This window comes from Parasteatoda tepidariorum, chromosome 9 (genome assembly GCF_043381705.1).
Source record: "Parasteatoda tepidariorum isolate YZ-2023 chromosome 9, CAS_Ptep_4.0, whole genome shotgun sequence".
NCBI classification, from domain to species: Eukaryota; Metazoa; Arthropoda; class Arachnida; order Araneae; family Theridiidae; genus Parasteatoda; species Parasteatoda tepidariorum.
This window is the reverse complement of record NC_092212.1, coordinates 84,185,961-84,203,163: the sequence shown is the minus strand read 5'-3', so window position 1 is coordinate 84,203,163 and position 17,203 is coordinate 84,185,961. Positions and strand designations below refer to the sequence as shown.

General features: G+C 26.1%; 1 protein-coding gene across 1 annotated transcript in view; it reads right to left on the bottom strand.

Annotated features, from left to right (window-relative positions):
- Positions 1-17,203, bottom strand: part of LOC107441074 (uncharacterized) — a 27,444-nt gene that overhangs the window by 8,813 nt on the left and 1,428 nt on the right. Inside the window, exons 2-7 of the mRNA XM_043053444.2 lie at positions 15,720-15,914; positions 14,199-14,452; positions 12,917-13,061; positions 9,951-10,080; positions 7,325-7,490; positions 1,779-1,927 (exon numbers count right to left, since the gene is read on the bottom strand). Coding sequence (XP_042909378.1) covers positions 1,779-1,927; positions 7,325-7,490; positions 9,951-10,080; positions 12,917-13,061; positions 14,199-14,452; positions 15,720-15,914 — 1,039 coding nt within the window. The remainder of the gene's footprint in view (positions 1-1,778; positions 1,928-7,324; positions 7,491-9,950; positions 10,081-12,916; positions 13,062-14,198; positions 14,453-15,719; positions 15,915-17,203) is intronic.

The window sequence follows — 17,203 nt, the reverse complement described above, 5'->3', positions numbered from 1 at the left end:
TATACTAGTGAATTGTAGTTGTAATTTTGTAGTGGTAGATACGCTACAGTACTCCCCCACCAGAATTATAGCTATGATAGAATTCGATGAATGGATGCCACTAGTTGATTCATTGCTGTTTTGTGCGAAGCCGGGAGAGCTGTATTAAGATCACCGTATTTTTTGAGTGCTGAATGTGAGAGGTGTATTAACTTCACGGTCTTGGTCGCTCCTCTGTTGCCATTAGCAGTCGAGTAATCACAAGTATGCAAGCCGACGTAGTGTGTGATCGAGATGAGACTGAGTAGCAACTGCGTAAGGAGGTGGATAATGATGCAGTCACAAGTAGCAAGTCAACTGTTCAATGTGGACCATCCAACGAAGTAGGCGTTACTGCTGATGTAGGGCGTATCCAGATCAAAGTGGGCGTTTTTGCCAAGGTATGCGTGTTCACATCATGTCCGAAGGTCTTCAATGTGGGGAAAGTAGTTACAAACCATGAAATAAATAAAATTCCAATGGTCGAAAAGCAATTATCTCCAACAAAGGAAGAAAAGCAATTTGTTACAAAATCTGGTCGCCGTGTGCATTTCCCAAAATATTTTGTTAAAGAGTATGGAATATAAAAGCATCTAAATATTTTGTATTTATTAATTGTATTCCAATTTCCAAGTTAATTTTTTTCCTAATTAAGACATATATTTCAATTTACTACTTTGTATTTTATGATTGTATTATTGGTATCGTGACTTTGTCACTGGGGGGATACTGTGTGGTGATAGGTTCGCTTACCACATACCTTTAGTGATGTTCCACATCAAAAGTATGCTAAAAATACGAAAAACAACTTCTAACCAGTGAGGGAACAGGCATGTTCCTTTACTGGGCATAAATTTCCCAGTGAATGAAAAGTATGTGTTAACATGTTGACACTTTAATTTTCATTTCATGATTACAGAAAAAGGTTAACATTTTCCAAGTACTTATATGTTATGATTTCAAGAATAGGCTTGTTTTTAAATATTTGTATGGCTTATAAATTCATAAAGAGCATTAAAAAATAACCAAAATTAAGTGTTCCTTTACTGGGTGTTCATTCACTGGTAAGAGCTGTTCCTTCACTTGGTCTTCGTACTAATTGTTATTTGAACCTCCAAAACTTTAAAACAATATTATGTAAGTTCTCTACAATTTTTTAACATAATTTGCAATTAGTAACACATATGCTGACACTGTCATTTAACTAAAATTACGAATTTTGAAATTAATATGATTTTTTATAAGGCAAGCGAAGCTTAAGTGTTTCTTCACTGGTTAGTTTACCCTACTTCTGCTTTTCATTTACATGCTTAAAATGCTTACGGTATAAATGTTTTAGTGTTCCATACATTTAAAAAGCTATAAAAAATATTCAACTACATATCAGTAGACTTAGGATAAGCGTATCAATATAGCAAGGAAAATATAGCAACCACATATGAAAATATTGAAACAGTAGAAATCTATTTTAAAACTTTTTTTCTCAATTAAAACTATTTCTTTTAAAAATTGGAGAAAAAACTAGTGCTTTATGTACACAGTAGCTGACAATATGTTTTGGAGTAACTTATGTTACATGCAGTTATTTAATCTTTTTAGACTTCATAAGAATTAAAATATTTTTTTAAAAATGAAAGTAAAGATTTTGAGGTTATATTAAAGGGCAAAGAAAATAAGATCATTTTAAGGGACAGCGAAAATTTCTTTTTTAAAGGGTGTTCAAATTCAAATTTATAGAGGGAGATTATATTATAGCTTACTCCAGTTCGAACATAATCCACGACAACCAATGGATCAATTCTGCTTCCAGTCATGTTGCCAACATCAAAAAACATAGACTGACGATTGATGAATTTCCATCTTTCAACTTCTGATAACCTTTCAACATTTTGTGTCATGACCATCATATCTAAAAAAAATATATATTTCAATTTATTGGTGCCAAAGTATTTATTTCTCAAATTTAAAAAAGTAAATATTGGTTAATTCATAATTTAGTTCACAAAATATTCATTAATTTTCACTGAATATTCAGAAATAATTTCTGATCACTGAAAAATTTTCTGATTTTTCCAGGTTTTCAATGAATATGAAGAACAAAATTCCATACTCCATTTTATTGGACAATACACTAAAATATTTCAAAAGAAATTTAAAAAAATTGTGATTGCTTCATTACGATCACTGGTTACTCATTTATCAAATGCTTTTTTTTGTGTGGTTTGACTCCGATAAACACCACAACATTTCAAATCATGGGTTGCATAAACTGCCTCAATTGATGTTTGTCGTCAGATTGGTTTTCAGATCCTGGCTATATACGTGTCTCAAGACATCACAAAATACTTTTCTTTCTTCAGTATTCATATTTATATTAAAATCACCGTCAAGAAAGTAATTATAAGTTAATGATAAAAAGAATATAAAAATACTTCAAATTATTATGTAACTACATTAAGAATGACTGCTGGCGAAAAAAAAAAAAAGAATTTAAAAAAAATATCAAACAGCAGCGGTCAATATAGCAACACGTGCAATGACGACAAATAAAGTGTGCACGCCATAAAACCCAAAACAAGACATATTTTGCCAATGGGTAACATAATTTTTTATTTAATAAGCAATGAAACTTATTAAACTGATAGAAAATATGCCAAATATTACATTTCAAAAGAAAGTGAACCATTAAGTTACATACAGAAGGTTAAATGTGAAATTTTATAATACATAAGTACAGTATACTCTCAATATTTCGAAAACCTTGTTATGTCAATATATTTTTCCCCTTGGCTTTACATATCCACCAAATTTTAATATGAATTTCTATGTCAAAGGATTTCTTTTTAAAACCTTGCTATGCCGAATTACTTTCATAATAGAAAATGAATTTTTTTCTCGCAAAAATCACAATGTAAGTTTATTGTAGACCAATTCGTTTCCATTTAAAGCATAATTATTTTTGTCTTACTTTTAAAAATAAAATTATCATTGTTGTATTTAAACTTATAGTCAACTATCATTACATACAGTAGTTATTCATTCATATTTTTAATTACTCCAATTTTTAGAATAATATTTTTCTTTCTATCTTTTAGAACATATTTAGTTCTGAACTTGTTATCTCGAAACTTTTTTAGTGCCCCTTCAACTTTGAGATATCAAGAGTATACTGTATATAAATTATAATTCAATATAAAGTGTAAGAAATTAAAATCGTACAACATAATATAGTTTAATACAACCATTATCCATCCTTTTGGTGAAACAAAATTAATTTATGAGTAAGAAGGCTTAATTTTTCACAAAAAGTTATTACAAGCCAAATGAACAGTATTGTTGAACAGTAAATATGAGTAAATTTAAAAAAAAANAAAAAAAAAAAAAAAAAAAAAAAACAAGTTATTAATACTAAGTATTTTTATACACTTGTTTTACAATTTTAATAGATAAGAAATTAACCAAGTTGCAATGAAATTCTTACAAAAAATAACTGCAGATTTATTTACTATCAACTACTTATCAACTAATTATTTTTAAAATTGGTTACTTTCTAGGTTTGTTGCAAAGAAATCTATAGGTTTTTGCTAGAAGTAATATATTACCTGACTTTTCCTTCTAATCAAAATCAAATTTAATTTTATGACATTTTTATCTCGTAGAAATCTTGACTAAAAAAAAGTATATCATTAATAAGTTTTGTACATTCCACTTTAATAGGATGATTAGATATTATTATTATTTTACATTAAATTGAAGTTTTTCTTTGCACATTTTAAAAACCTTTGGAGTAACATTTTTATTCTAAACATGTAAGTAGTAAGTAATAAATTACAAGACAAAGATGCAATGAAATTTTAAATAAGCTTTTCAAGGGGAAAAAAACTTTTGAACTGAACATGCAGTTGAATACGATTTGCAGTTTAATTCTTAGCAATATTGGTCATACAGGGTAGCCACTCAAATCAGGTTTCAAATTTCCCTGATTTTTCCAGGTAAAAAACTTAAAATTGGTAAAAAACTAAAAAGTGTAGGATGGGTACAAGTAAAGTGCCAATAAAGTATTTTATTTAAAATGTTATTTTTTTAATATATCATCTTGAAAAAATAATTAGACAAAATTTATTTTGACAATTTGTAAAGATTTTGTTTTTTATTTTTTAATATTTTTTTACAATATTAATTTTTAAAAAAATTAATAAACGTGGAGAGAAAATAATATGTTTAGCTTGTAGAATATATTGTTTATATTGAATAAAAAAATTTTAATGTGTAACTTCATGTAGTTTTTGCTCAAAGTGAACCAAATGGCAAATACAGAATGACAAAAAAAAATCTTGGATAAGTATTGTTTAATATAATTTTATTAAGCAAAAGAAAACCATTCCAGGTGATTAAATTATTAATAATCAATAAATTATTAATTACCAATTAATTTTTATATTTACAGTGGCTCCCAAAAGTGTTCTTTCACTTATAACTAACTGTTATTGAAATAGGACTCTATTCTATTAAAATAAATATTTCAGAATGGGTATTCAATAATAAGATGTATAATCTATTCTTAACAAAACTGCATGGAATATTTTAAAAACAAAGCAAAAGTTTATTTTCAAGAAATCAAAAATAAAAAAGTAACAAAAATTTTACGTCAATAAAGTCATCGTACATTTAAATGTTTTTGGATTTCAGAATTAGAATTATGGTCTATTGCTTTAAATTTTTTATTTATTTATTTGTAATTTAGTATCAAACTTATGATAGCAAAATTATATTTTAATTTTTACTTTCTAACTCTGTAATATTTTCTTTCGTTACTTAAAAATGGCTTGTGGTCATAATAATACAATAGACAACATTTGAAAGTTGATTATGTGTCATCATAAGAGGTATATCACAGTAATGAATATCGCTAAGTTAGTTTATTGTGTCCTATTCCAATGTGCAATATGTGATAAATGCTTAAAAGAAGGACTTCATATCAGAGATTAAAATTATAAAATTTGTGAAAAAATTCATAAATTCATATTTGAGTGTGGTAAAAGCTTGTTAAACTTAATAAAAAATATTCTGCTCAAATTTCACCAGACAAAAAAAAAAAATAAAAATTACAAAAAAACTAGTTACATTNAAAAAAAAAAAAAAAAAAAAACTAGTTACATTTACTTACATAATTTTAAAAGCTATTGTAGGTGCGAAAGGAAACTCTACTAAATGTTAATTTAACAAAAAATATTTACTAAAAGGTGGAGAATTTTTTTGAAAGTGTACAATGACTTTTGGGAGATCAAGTTTTTGTTACTTTTTGAGTACTGATTTCTCAAAAATAAACTTTTGCTTTGTTTTTAAAATATTTCAAACAGTTTTGCTAAGAATAGAATATATTTTTTAATATTAAATATCCGTTCTGAAATATTGATAACAATTAATGGATGGTCTTATTTCATTGAAAGTTATAAGTGTACAAACACTTTGATGAGTCACTGTATTTACATTTCAATATAGAGCCATTTTATACTCTACTGTATCTAAGTGCTCTTTATAAAATTCAATGATAATTTTGCTCCTTAAAGCAATATCTCAAGTCGAATGCTTAAATAATGTTATTTTGTATAAGTATTATTATTATTAGAGATTCTGTACACAAAAAGGAATGTCGCAAAAGGAAAATTGTCCAATTTCTTGTTGCATACTCTATAGAAAAAAGTAGATAAAATTCGTTAAAATTTATTCTGCTTGGTTTTTTCTTTCTTATTTGAAATTAAAATGTTTAAAGAATTCTAATCCAAATACATGTTTTTTTTTTAGTTTAGTATAGATAATTGTTTCTGCTTTTATAACTAGAAACTTGTACCTGTACAGTGCAGAACAAAAAAAAACTAAGTTTTGTTTTCCTTCTTCTTAATAAACACATATTAATAAAACATTTTTATATTCTATGTTAATACATCATTTAACATGTTTTCTATATTTTCTTTTGTCTAGTTAGAAATATCTCTGGAATGCAAGCAACATTTATGAATTTTCAATATTGTGATTACTATACAATAGGAATGCATCTCCAGAATTTTGAATAAAAAATCAAATATTTACCAACAAAAAAGTAAAATTAAATGCTAACATATAGTTGGTTCATAAAATAACCTTTCTTTAATTAAAATACGTGTCATTAAAGGTTAAAATGAAATTGAGTAAATTAGAATTAATGCAACAATAATAAAGATTTGTCAACACATATCGTTGTTAGCGATTGTAAGAAAATGTGTGATTGGTAGGCTTTGCTGAGATTCACAGATTTTATTGCATGGGAGTACAAAAGCTTTCAGATAAAGAGTGCAAAATAAAATCTATTGTTATTAAATTATAGCCAACTAATTTCTGGAGAATTTTATAAAGTTAAAAATACTAAAATATTTTTTTATCATTTTGTCAAAATAGAACAAATTAACTACCAAAGCATCCGAACAAACTCAAACCCTTGCCTATGGACTTAAAGAAAAAAATAACCTACTTTCAAAAAGAGAAACAAATATCCTAACCCCTTCTTTCAATTTTTGCCAATTCCAAACTGAACAGTCCCATAGCCTCCATAGAGTTCAAAGGTTTCTCCATTCATTTAGCAACCATGGGAGAGTTACATGAAGCATTCCAGTTGAATAGGATAATTAAGGAGCAAATTTTGTTGCAAGCAAAGCATTGTAAAGTTAAAGATATATGAATTGTTTGGATATACAGTTCCTAAAAAAAGTGTGTATAACAGACGATAAAATAATTTAAATTAAGAATTAAATTATTAAAATTTAATAAAAAAATCAAAAAATTTCCAGCTTTTCTTTAAAATTCCCTGATTTTTCTAGGTATTTATCCAAATTACTCTGATTTTTCCAGTTTTTTTTTCAGTATAAAAATATTCCCTGATAATTCCAGGTTTTCAAGGTGGGTGGCCACCTGTCATATCCACTAATTAAATAAAAAAATGAAGAATGTTTTAAAAATGTTATGTTACATTGTTTTTTGTGTCCAGTATATATTAAAAAAGAATAACATAATTGATATAGGAAAATGTTAAATTATAAATAATTATAAATTATTTTTTTTTTACAGTTAAACCTTTGAGATATTTTTCACAAAGTATTAACTCCACTATTTTTCATAAGAAAAATTTCAGAAATGATAAGTTAAAATTTGAAAGAGTGAAAAGTGTTTAAATTGATAAGAATGTTTTAAAAATGAACAAATTACTTTGTTTTTCTAATTAGAATAGATGGTTATGATAAAAATAATTGGAAAAATATAAATAAATAATTACAATTTATTCTTTCACAGTGAAATCCTTTGCGGTATTGATCGTAGGGTGCTCTCTCCACTACTTCACCCAGGAAAGGATTTCTGAGGACTTTTGGCAAGCGAAAGCCTGGTAAACAGCGGCACTGGTATCCACCACGACGAAACCCAAAGCCATGAATGGGTTCACACTATAAAAAAGGACACTATTTTTATGATTTTGTTTTTAATGAATAAGTAATTATAAAATAGAGTTATAACAAGGTGGTTAGGCAAATTTTTCAACAAAAAATAACATCATTAGGAAAGGTTGGAAAATTTTGACAATTGACGATTTTAATTACCATGCCAAAAAAACAAAATCATTTTTGATATAGTTCTTGAAAATTGTCAAAAACTCAAAATTTTGGCCTAAGGATAATTATCAGCTGTTATAAATATTAAATAATTTTAAATTAACATATATGTAAAATGACAAGCGTTCCATCAACTTATGTTCTTGAATTATTGTAAAACTCTTTTTGTTTTAAAAATTACCGCTAAAAAGCCAAATTTTGGTGCGAAAATATGCAGTAATTATAAATAAAAATGTATCAAATTGCAATTTATCCAATCCCTTAATTTGTTTAATTATTAAGAATAAAAATACAAAAACAATTATCTTATAAAAAAAAAAAACACTTAACAATCATATTCATTTATATGTAAAATCAGTTTTCATTTACTTCCATTTTAACTTCTCTTTTCCCCAAAGCAAGTTATTACAAAAAAAAAAATAGTTTTGAAGCCATCTGCACTCAAAGTTAATTTTTCAGTCTTGTACGAATAAGACAATGTCTTTGACAATGTAAACAATGTCTTTTTGCATAATTAGTGGTGAAAATCAATACGGTAAAGAAAAAGACATCTCATTTTGAAAAAGGGAAAATTATGCACTTTTCAAAAATATCCAATTAAAAAAGCACCTTTAAGGGCTTTTAAAGAACGAAAATCGAAGAAGTATCCTTAAGCACTTTTTAAAAACGCTATGCAGCCTGTGTAATAAGGACAAATACCAAACAAATTCTTAAATAAGGAATAATAAACTATCTCCGAAAAGAAAATCAGAAGGGGAAAAAAATAGATTATGCTTAATTCAATTAAGATATCTAACCATCAGCTCGAGACATTTATTAAAAAATTCTGTTATGAGCTCTATTTTGTTATAATATGCTCGGTACATTACAACGCAGATATCGACAGTAACACACATCCTATTACTTTTCAATTTCTTCACTATATGATTTAATGCCTGCTTACAATGACAGTATTGAAAACTAAGATGAGCAAAAAATATCGGAGGATATACACACAACTAATCAAGAGTCATTTGCTAAATATAAACCATTAAGCAAATTTGCAAGAAATGGTAAGTATTGACAGGGATATTGCTATTTTCAAACAATAGTAAGGAAGTATTGACAAAGATATTATTATGATTGTATCTAAAAACAAAAAACATGTATAAATAAAAAAATTTCTAGTAATTAATCTCACATCAAATGTTGAAAAATAAACTCCCCCCCCCTGATTTTAGGATATCCAACTTTGTAAGTTTTGCAACGCTAATCAAATGGAAAACATAAACTCAGGTTTCCACTCTTTAACGAGACAAATAATATATTAAATTAAGAAGAATTTAATTATCCTAAATTGAATTTTTATTCATAATATTTCCAAAATCTCCATATATATATATAAATATATATTTGTGTGTGTGTTACGAACACTGAAATAACATCAAGTAACTAACATGCACGTCGCAGCATGGCTCCCTGTTAAGTGGGGTCAATGCAGTATAGCAGAATTGCCCACCCCCAAAAAAGTGCTATAATGGGCTCAAATTGAAAGCAATTATTAAAGACTAATTATAATAAAATGTTTAAAAAATCTCAACATTTATGACAAAATTTTTATCACAATTATGTAAAGACACATTTTTGCTCATATGATTCATTAAAAGATAGCTTGCAGTTATATTTTCTTAGGGATAATACAAAATAAAAGTACCACCAAATATATTTATTGACGTAGAAGATTTAAAAAGATAACCAACAGATTTGATAAGTTAAATAAGTTTAAAATGTTTTTTTTTAATAAGATTAAAAGTAAATTGTTACAGATCCTTTTTCCGCTTTGCCATACTTAAATAGATTCTTGTTAATGATTGACAGTCATTTATTTATTTAATTTTGTGAGGAAACATTAAGAATTTAATTAGAGTTTACTTGAATATTTACCTCAATTAGCAAGGCACGGAAAGAACAAACAATAAATTATCATACACTTTAAAACATGGAATAAATAATATATAAATTTTTTTTTTTTGAAGTTTAAAAATACACTTCATGGAAGTATACATTTTATTTTAAAAATTCGTATTATATGGACAAGACAACATGTCATTAGATTATAGAAATGATATGATAGAATACATATAAGGTTTAAAACAAATAAATAAAAACAAAATTAAAATACATAAAAAAATAGTGTGTCAATTTGTCCATCTTTCATTTCTCTATTTATTTATTCTCAATTTTTCCTAAAAAAAAGTAGAGGCATTCCTGAAAAAAAAAATATCAGTAATAATATTTTGAAGCATTATGGTATACCTCAGTAGTTTCATTTTTGCATCTGGCAGTACCAGCATAACGATTAGGTGGAGGATTTCCTTCTCCAGTTGGACATTGATTTATATCAATTCTTTCAAAATCGACTTCCATAACAGCAACCGCAACATAACTGGAAAAAAAAAAATACAAAAATTTATAATTTCATGTATTACATGCTAAAAATAAAAAGTACACAAATAAATAAAATAATAATTAATATTCAAATACTTAAACTTAAAGTTTAAAATAATTTAAAATTTTTTATTAGTTTAGTCACACAGTCAGAATCTTATTTTTTCCCTTTAAAAATGTGGCCAAGCATATATTATTTATAGAACATTTTTCAATATTTGAAATTCAATTGAATTTTATTGATAATTCAAAGTAATTCCACACTCAACATTAAAATCTCATAAATTTTATGAAGAAAAAAAAATTGGTGCTAACAATAATATTTTTAAAAGGTCTAAACATATATATAAATTGCTTTTAACAATAAATCAAAGTTAGCTAAAAAGTATAAATGTTTTTTTTATATTTTTACCAATCAAAACTCGGTTAGAATATATTAATAACGCTTGATATTATTTCAAAACAATAATATAATTAGAGTAATTAAAACTTCAAACTTGAAAAGGTTAAAATTATTAGATTATCACTACAAACTTTTACTGAATCATTAAAATCACAGCTGCTTTTGTTCAAGTGTAACACCCTCATGAATTTTTACCAGAAAAAGATCTAATTTGTCAGTTTCATTTCTAATTAATGAATAATTCGAAATCTTACCAACAATTAACTGATAAATTGTTTAGATCAAAGACCATAAAAAAAAAACAATTAATTTTTAACTATTTTTGAGAAAAAAGTATTTCTTCATTATTTATTTTTACAAACTATATATTTAATAAGTTATAAAAATATTTTGTATTTCAATAAACATGAAACTAATTGGAACATGTTTATTAAATATAAAGTAAAATTGAATTAAATTAAAATTGAATTGAACTAAAATTGAAATATGTTTAAAAACTGCAAATTATTTTAGATACATTTTTATCCACAATTAGTTTCTTTTTGTGAGATACTAGTCTATTTTAGACCAGCAAAGTTGGTTAGTTATTAGACCATTAGTTAGTTATTAGTTACAACATAAGTTATTAGTTACTTAGTACATTATTTAGTTATTAGACTTTTAGTTATAAGACCATGAAATAGAAATTTATCTACATTTTATTATTTCTCTGGAAAAACCTTTCAATATCATAAAAATCAGATTTTTCTTTAAAACAATACAGAACCATAGGAATGTATTGATAAATTATACTGTATAAAAAATATTTCAATGATTAGATAATTTAAATAACTGATTTTTTTTCAACCAAAAGATTTAAATTATGCTAACCCCGCAAGAAACTGTCCGTCAGAATATGCCAAGTGTTAATTTAAAAAAAAATTTAAATAAGAAATAATAACACTTCAACACTATACACTAATAAACCATACATGTGAAGAATTAAACCTTAAAAAGAGGTAATATTAAATGTGAAAGACATATATAAAATATGGCATCGAAAAAAGTTTTTATAACTGAACAAAATAAAATTCACTTACGTAGGAATTTCAATATGTCTCCATTGTGTATGTCTTGGGAAAATATCTGGAATTGGAACAGTGGCTCCAAATATCCATTTATTGGATCTNGGATTTTATATTTTTACCAATCAAAACTCTGTTAGAATATATTAATAACGCTTGATATTATTTAAAAACAGCAATATAATTAGAGTAATTAAAACTTCAAGCTTGAAAAGGTTAAAATTATTAGATAATCACTACAAACTTTTACTGAATCATTAAAATCACAGCTGCCTTTGTTCAAGTGTAACACCCTCGTGAATTTTTACCAACAAAAGATCTGTTAAAATTTTCCCCTTAATGTCCGGCAGGTGGCGCAGCGCCGCAACTGCTGTGTCTGTTTTTGCAAATGTGAGAGAGCGTAGAGGTGTGCGCAAAATGAGCCTGATGTAAAGAATGATGCAATTACTGATATCTGTAAATATTGTTATAAATAAATAATTAATATGCTAATCAAACTCTTACTTCCTCCTCCCCCCCACCGAGCTATTCGACACCTGAACAAATGATATGATTACAACAGACCTAATTTGTCAGTTTCATTTCTAATTAATGAATAATTCGAAATCTAACCAACAATTAACTGATAAATTGTTTAGATCAAAGACCATAAAAAAAACAATTAATTTTTAACTATTTTTGAGAAAAAAGTATTTTTTCATTATTTATTTTTACAAACTATATATTTAATAAGTTATAAAAATATTTTGTATTTCAATAAACATGAAACTAATTGGAACATGTTTATTGAATATAAAGTAAAATTGAATTAAATTAAAATTGAAATATGTTTAAAAACTGCAAATTACTTTAGATACATTTTTATCCACATTTAGTTTCTTTTTGTGAGATACTAGTTTATTTCAGTTAGTTATTAGTTACAACATAAGTTATTTAGTTATTAGACTTTTAGCTATAAGACCATCCAATAGAAATTTATCTACATTTTATTATTTCTCTGGAAAAACCTTTCAATATCATAAAAATCAGATTTTTCTTTAAAACAATACAGAACCATAGGAATGTATTGATAAATTATACTGTATAAAAAATATTTCAATGATTAGATAATTTAAATAACTGATTTTTTTTCAACCAAAAGATTTAAATTATGCTAACCCCGCAAGAAACTGTCCGTCAGAATATGCCAAGTGTTAATTTAAAAAAAAATTTAAATAAGAAATAATAACACTTCAACACTATACACTAATAAACCATACATGTGAAGAATTAAACCTTAAAAAGAGGTAATATTAAATGTGAAAGACATATATAAAATATGGCATCGAAAAAAGTTTTTATAACTGAACAAAATAAAATTCACTTACGTAGGAATTTCAATATGTCTCCATTGTGTATGTCTTGGGAAAATATCTGGAATTGGAACAGTGGCTCCAAATATCCATTTATTGGATCTTTCACAATCAAAATAAGGTTTAAACCATTTCAATGGCCCAGGGTTATCAGAGGCAGCTAAATTGATAATTTATCAGAAATTACATAAATGTATAAAAATTCATAAATAAAAATCATGATATACTACAGATTTAAAATTACTACTGTGAAGGATGTAAAAGTTGACAATTCGTTGTGAATTGCTTTAGTGGTCAACTTAAAAAGGATGAGTAATTTTGCTTCTTCTTTAACCTTTCTGAAATTATGTTTTTCTTATATACCCAATGTAGTTCGTGCTTTTTAAATATATTCAATATGTTACTAATTAATATAATATAAATAATTAAGTTTTCTTAAACATGAAGTGCTACAATCTTTTATTCAGCACATAATAACATAATTTTGCTCATTGCAACTTATTTATATAACAATACGTTTACAATAAATATTAAAACCTAAAAAAATCAATATACAATTTAACAATATCGTATTATATTGCTTTGTAAATAACTAAATCTGTGATTACTTTAAAAAAAAATTCATTGGATTTAAATCAACAAATCCTGTTCCTTGTGTAGTTGAAAGAAAAGATATAAAATGATAAATAGAGATCTTTCACAGAAATTTGAACCATCTCTTCAAAACTTAGGCAGGGTGCGTAGCCAGCTTTTTCAATAAAAAATAAGCACCTTTTAAGCACTAAAAAATATTTTTAATCACTTTCCTAAAAAAAAATCATAATTTTTTTTTCCTATTGTGTAAAGTTTTTAATTTATCAACAAATGCAAAAACATTTTCAAAAACTTTACATAATCGTGATAAAATAACTAGTTTTGGATAAATATTGCAGAGGAATTCATTTTATTTTATGATAACAATCAACAAGACAAAGAAAAAAATCTTATTTTTAAAAGATACAGGGATGAGATTAGCCAAAACGCAAAAAAGCTGAATTTCCATGATAGTAAATTTTACGCAAGCGCAACCCTTTAATAATAAATTCCAGACAGTTTAAAGTAATAAATAATGTGTTGACATACAATTGTGTACTNCCTGAAGATAGAAAATTAAGCACTATTTACAAACCCCGTAAAAGAAAAAGCACTTTCCAGGGCTTTAAAATATGTAAATAAAAAATAAGCACCTTTAAGCACTTTTTAAAAATGCAACACACCCTGTTAGATTAGAGAAGAAGAAAAAAAGAATAAATTTTACCAGGCGGTCCGTGCCAAACAAATGTCTCATTAGTTCCATTAGCGTGAGTAATTTGTACTGAATAAGTAGTCTTTGAATCTTGTCTCTTTGTAAGATCAGGTAACCAGGATGAATACCAATCATTAATCTTGTAATGTGAGTGCGTATAATTCATACTTAAAGAATTGTTTGGTACTGCACCCAAATCTATTGCTTCTATGGTATTCAAAGTTGATATTCGTTCCAGATGGAAAGGATCATTAAAATCATCAGATCTATATAAGAAAAAAAACATTGGTTAAAATATTGTGATAAAAACATTAGCATATTAGTTTCAAGCTCATATACAAGGTTGCCACAGAAAAAAATGAACAAAATAGTAGCCTAAAGCATGAAAATAGTTGCCTAAATAAGAACAAAAGTTTTTCAATAATATGACTAAAATTTTATTAAATGACTTAGTTGCCATATACCATGAACCATTTAGTCAAGTTGGTAGCAAATATGATTCTTATATAAACATTAATGTTCTACCAATAAAATTTTATGTAAAAAAAATTACTATATTCACAGAAAATTAAATATTTTAATTACTAAAATTCCTTGAAAAAATACTTTTTATTAAAAAAAACATACTTTTCTAAATAATTTTCCCTTTTATCAATAATTTTTTGGCAAATATATATTGTGAAAAGTGATTATTCAAATTCGAAAATCACGCATCATACTATCATATTAAAAATTGTTTTTATTTTATTTTATTTTTAAACCCTGCAGAATTTTGTAGCAATAACCGTTGAAAAGGCGATCAAGAAACAAAATAGACTTAGAATAGAATCTGTGTAAATTGAGCCCATTAAAAAGTGATGACTCAAATTAGTAATTCATAAATTTCAACATTTTTTTATTTCTTAAGAAAACAAAACTCATTGTGTTCAGGTTTTCAAATATTCAGGGGATTTTCTAAAATGTATAAAAACCAGGAGAATTTTTATAAAATGAGTAGACGAGAAGAAACTTTCAAAATCCAGTATGGGGTGCGTAGCCAGATTTCACAACAAAAAATAAGCACTCAAAAAATACTTTTAATCACTTTCCAAAAAAAAATCACAATTAGGATCTGCACAGTAATAAAAATTATTTTTTTCTATCATTTCAAGTTCTTTATTTTATAATACATAGTCATGATAAAATAACTAGTTTCTGATAAATATTGCAGAGAAAAATGTAAAAATTATGCATTTTTTTGTAATTTAGAACAACAATCAACATGGCAAAGAAAAAAATATCTTTGTAAAAGATAGAAAATTAAGTAAGTTTTACAAACCCTAAATAGCAAAAGCACTTTTAAGGGCTTTTAAAAAACGCAAATCAAAAATAAGCACCCTTAAGCACTTTTTAAAAAAGCTATGCATCCTGCAGTAGTTTATTAGAAAATCCAGTAGAGTTGGCAAGTATGTTCAAGTAATATTTAAAACTAGACAAAGGCATAGCAAGTAGACACATTTTGAATTCTTAAGCAAATAAACTAAACACAATTACCTAAATGCGCGAGGTGCAAAGAGAGGCATGGTTTTGTTAAAAAATCCCTTGTAAGAAGGTGTGAATGACATGTTGGGTGAAAAATATATTGAGCTTGCATTTATGAATCTGTTAGCTGCAACATCAGATATTGCAGACAGGAAATAATACATGAATCCTGGTTCATTGTCATCAGCCGCTCTTTGAAGAATGAAACTGGAAAAGAGAATTAAAACTATGTTTATGAAATCAGAGTGGACAAGGTTTAGGACAGAATGGTTTAATCCATGGTTTAAACCATCCTGTCCAAAACCTTTTGACCCAAATTATGTTACAATTTTTAAAAAAATATTGTGAAAAATTAAATGTAAATTTTTGAACAAGAAACAAAATGAAAAAAAGTTTTGGTTTTATTAAAAAAGTTTATTATTATTTTTAACATTGCCTTATTTATCTTATGCAAAAACAGAATTGGTCAGTATTACAAGGATATTTATTCATATTTAAGGGATAAGACTTGTTGTTCAATGAATTGTGGAGCTTCAAAAGTTATAAATCTTTTCCAATTATATTATTTTCCTTTAATAAGTTAAAGCAAATTGTATAAAAAGTATCAAATATTTATTAATATATGTAATTATTATATGTGCAATGGTTACAGATATAGCATTTTTACCTTTTACCAATGTTCAAGGTTTTGGACACTTTAAGAAATTACACGAATCGGACTCTTCAAAAAGGGGTGTTTTCATTTCGAGACTGTTGTTGTAATAAATAATATCTTATTAAAAATATCAGATTTTAAGAGCTTTCTTGAAATCAATAGTAATAACTGCATTAAAAAAATAGTACGAAAATTTCAACTGAAAAGGAAAAAAAAGTTTTTCACTTCATTATTTTTTATTATTCTCAAATGAGAGTAGAAAAATCATGAGTATTTTTTTTTTCTATTGGGATGCGCGAGAAAGGCATCTTTTGAATATGATTCCGAAGAAAAGATAAAATCTTTCGAAAATTTCTGCAGAAAAGAAAAGCAAATTTTTTTTGCCCAAAAGAAAAGTCTTTCAGTAAGAACTCGATAACCTACTGCAACAATATCGCCGTGTGGTAGAAGACCTTAATTCAACTGCTTTATAACAAAAATATCAATTACAGTCAACTAAATTATATGGAATTAATATTAAAAAATATATAAATTTAATATATTTCAGGGGTCTGTCCAGACATTTTGTGAAAGGTCCGTTTTTCGTGAAAAACTCAGTCACAATCTTTCAACCAGGGTCCGCTTTAATGAATTTGTGCAAATAGGGTCCGGTTATTGCAAAAAACTTTTTCAAGGAGTTTTTAAATTGTAAATAGATACAAGATTATGCTCGGCACTGTAAAATTATAATAAAAAAATTAAATTTTCAAAAATAAACAGCAATTGCTGCTTCTAAATTAGAGATGCAACATACAAATATTTGGTATTTAACCTATACTGCTGAACGCATAATATTCATTTC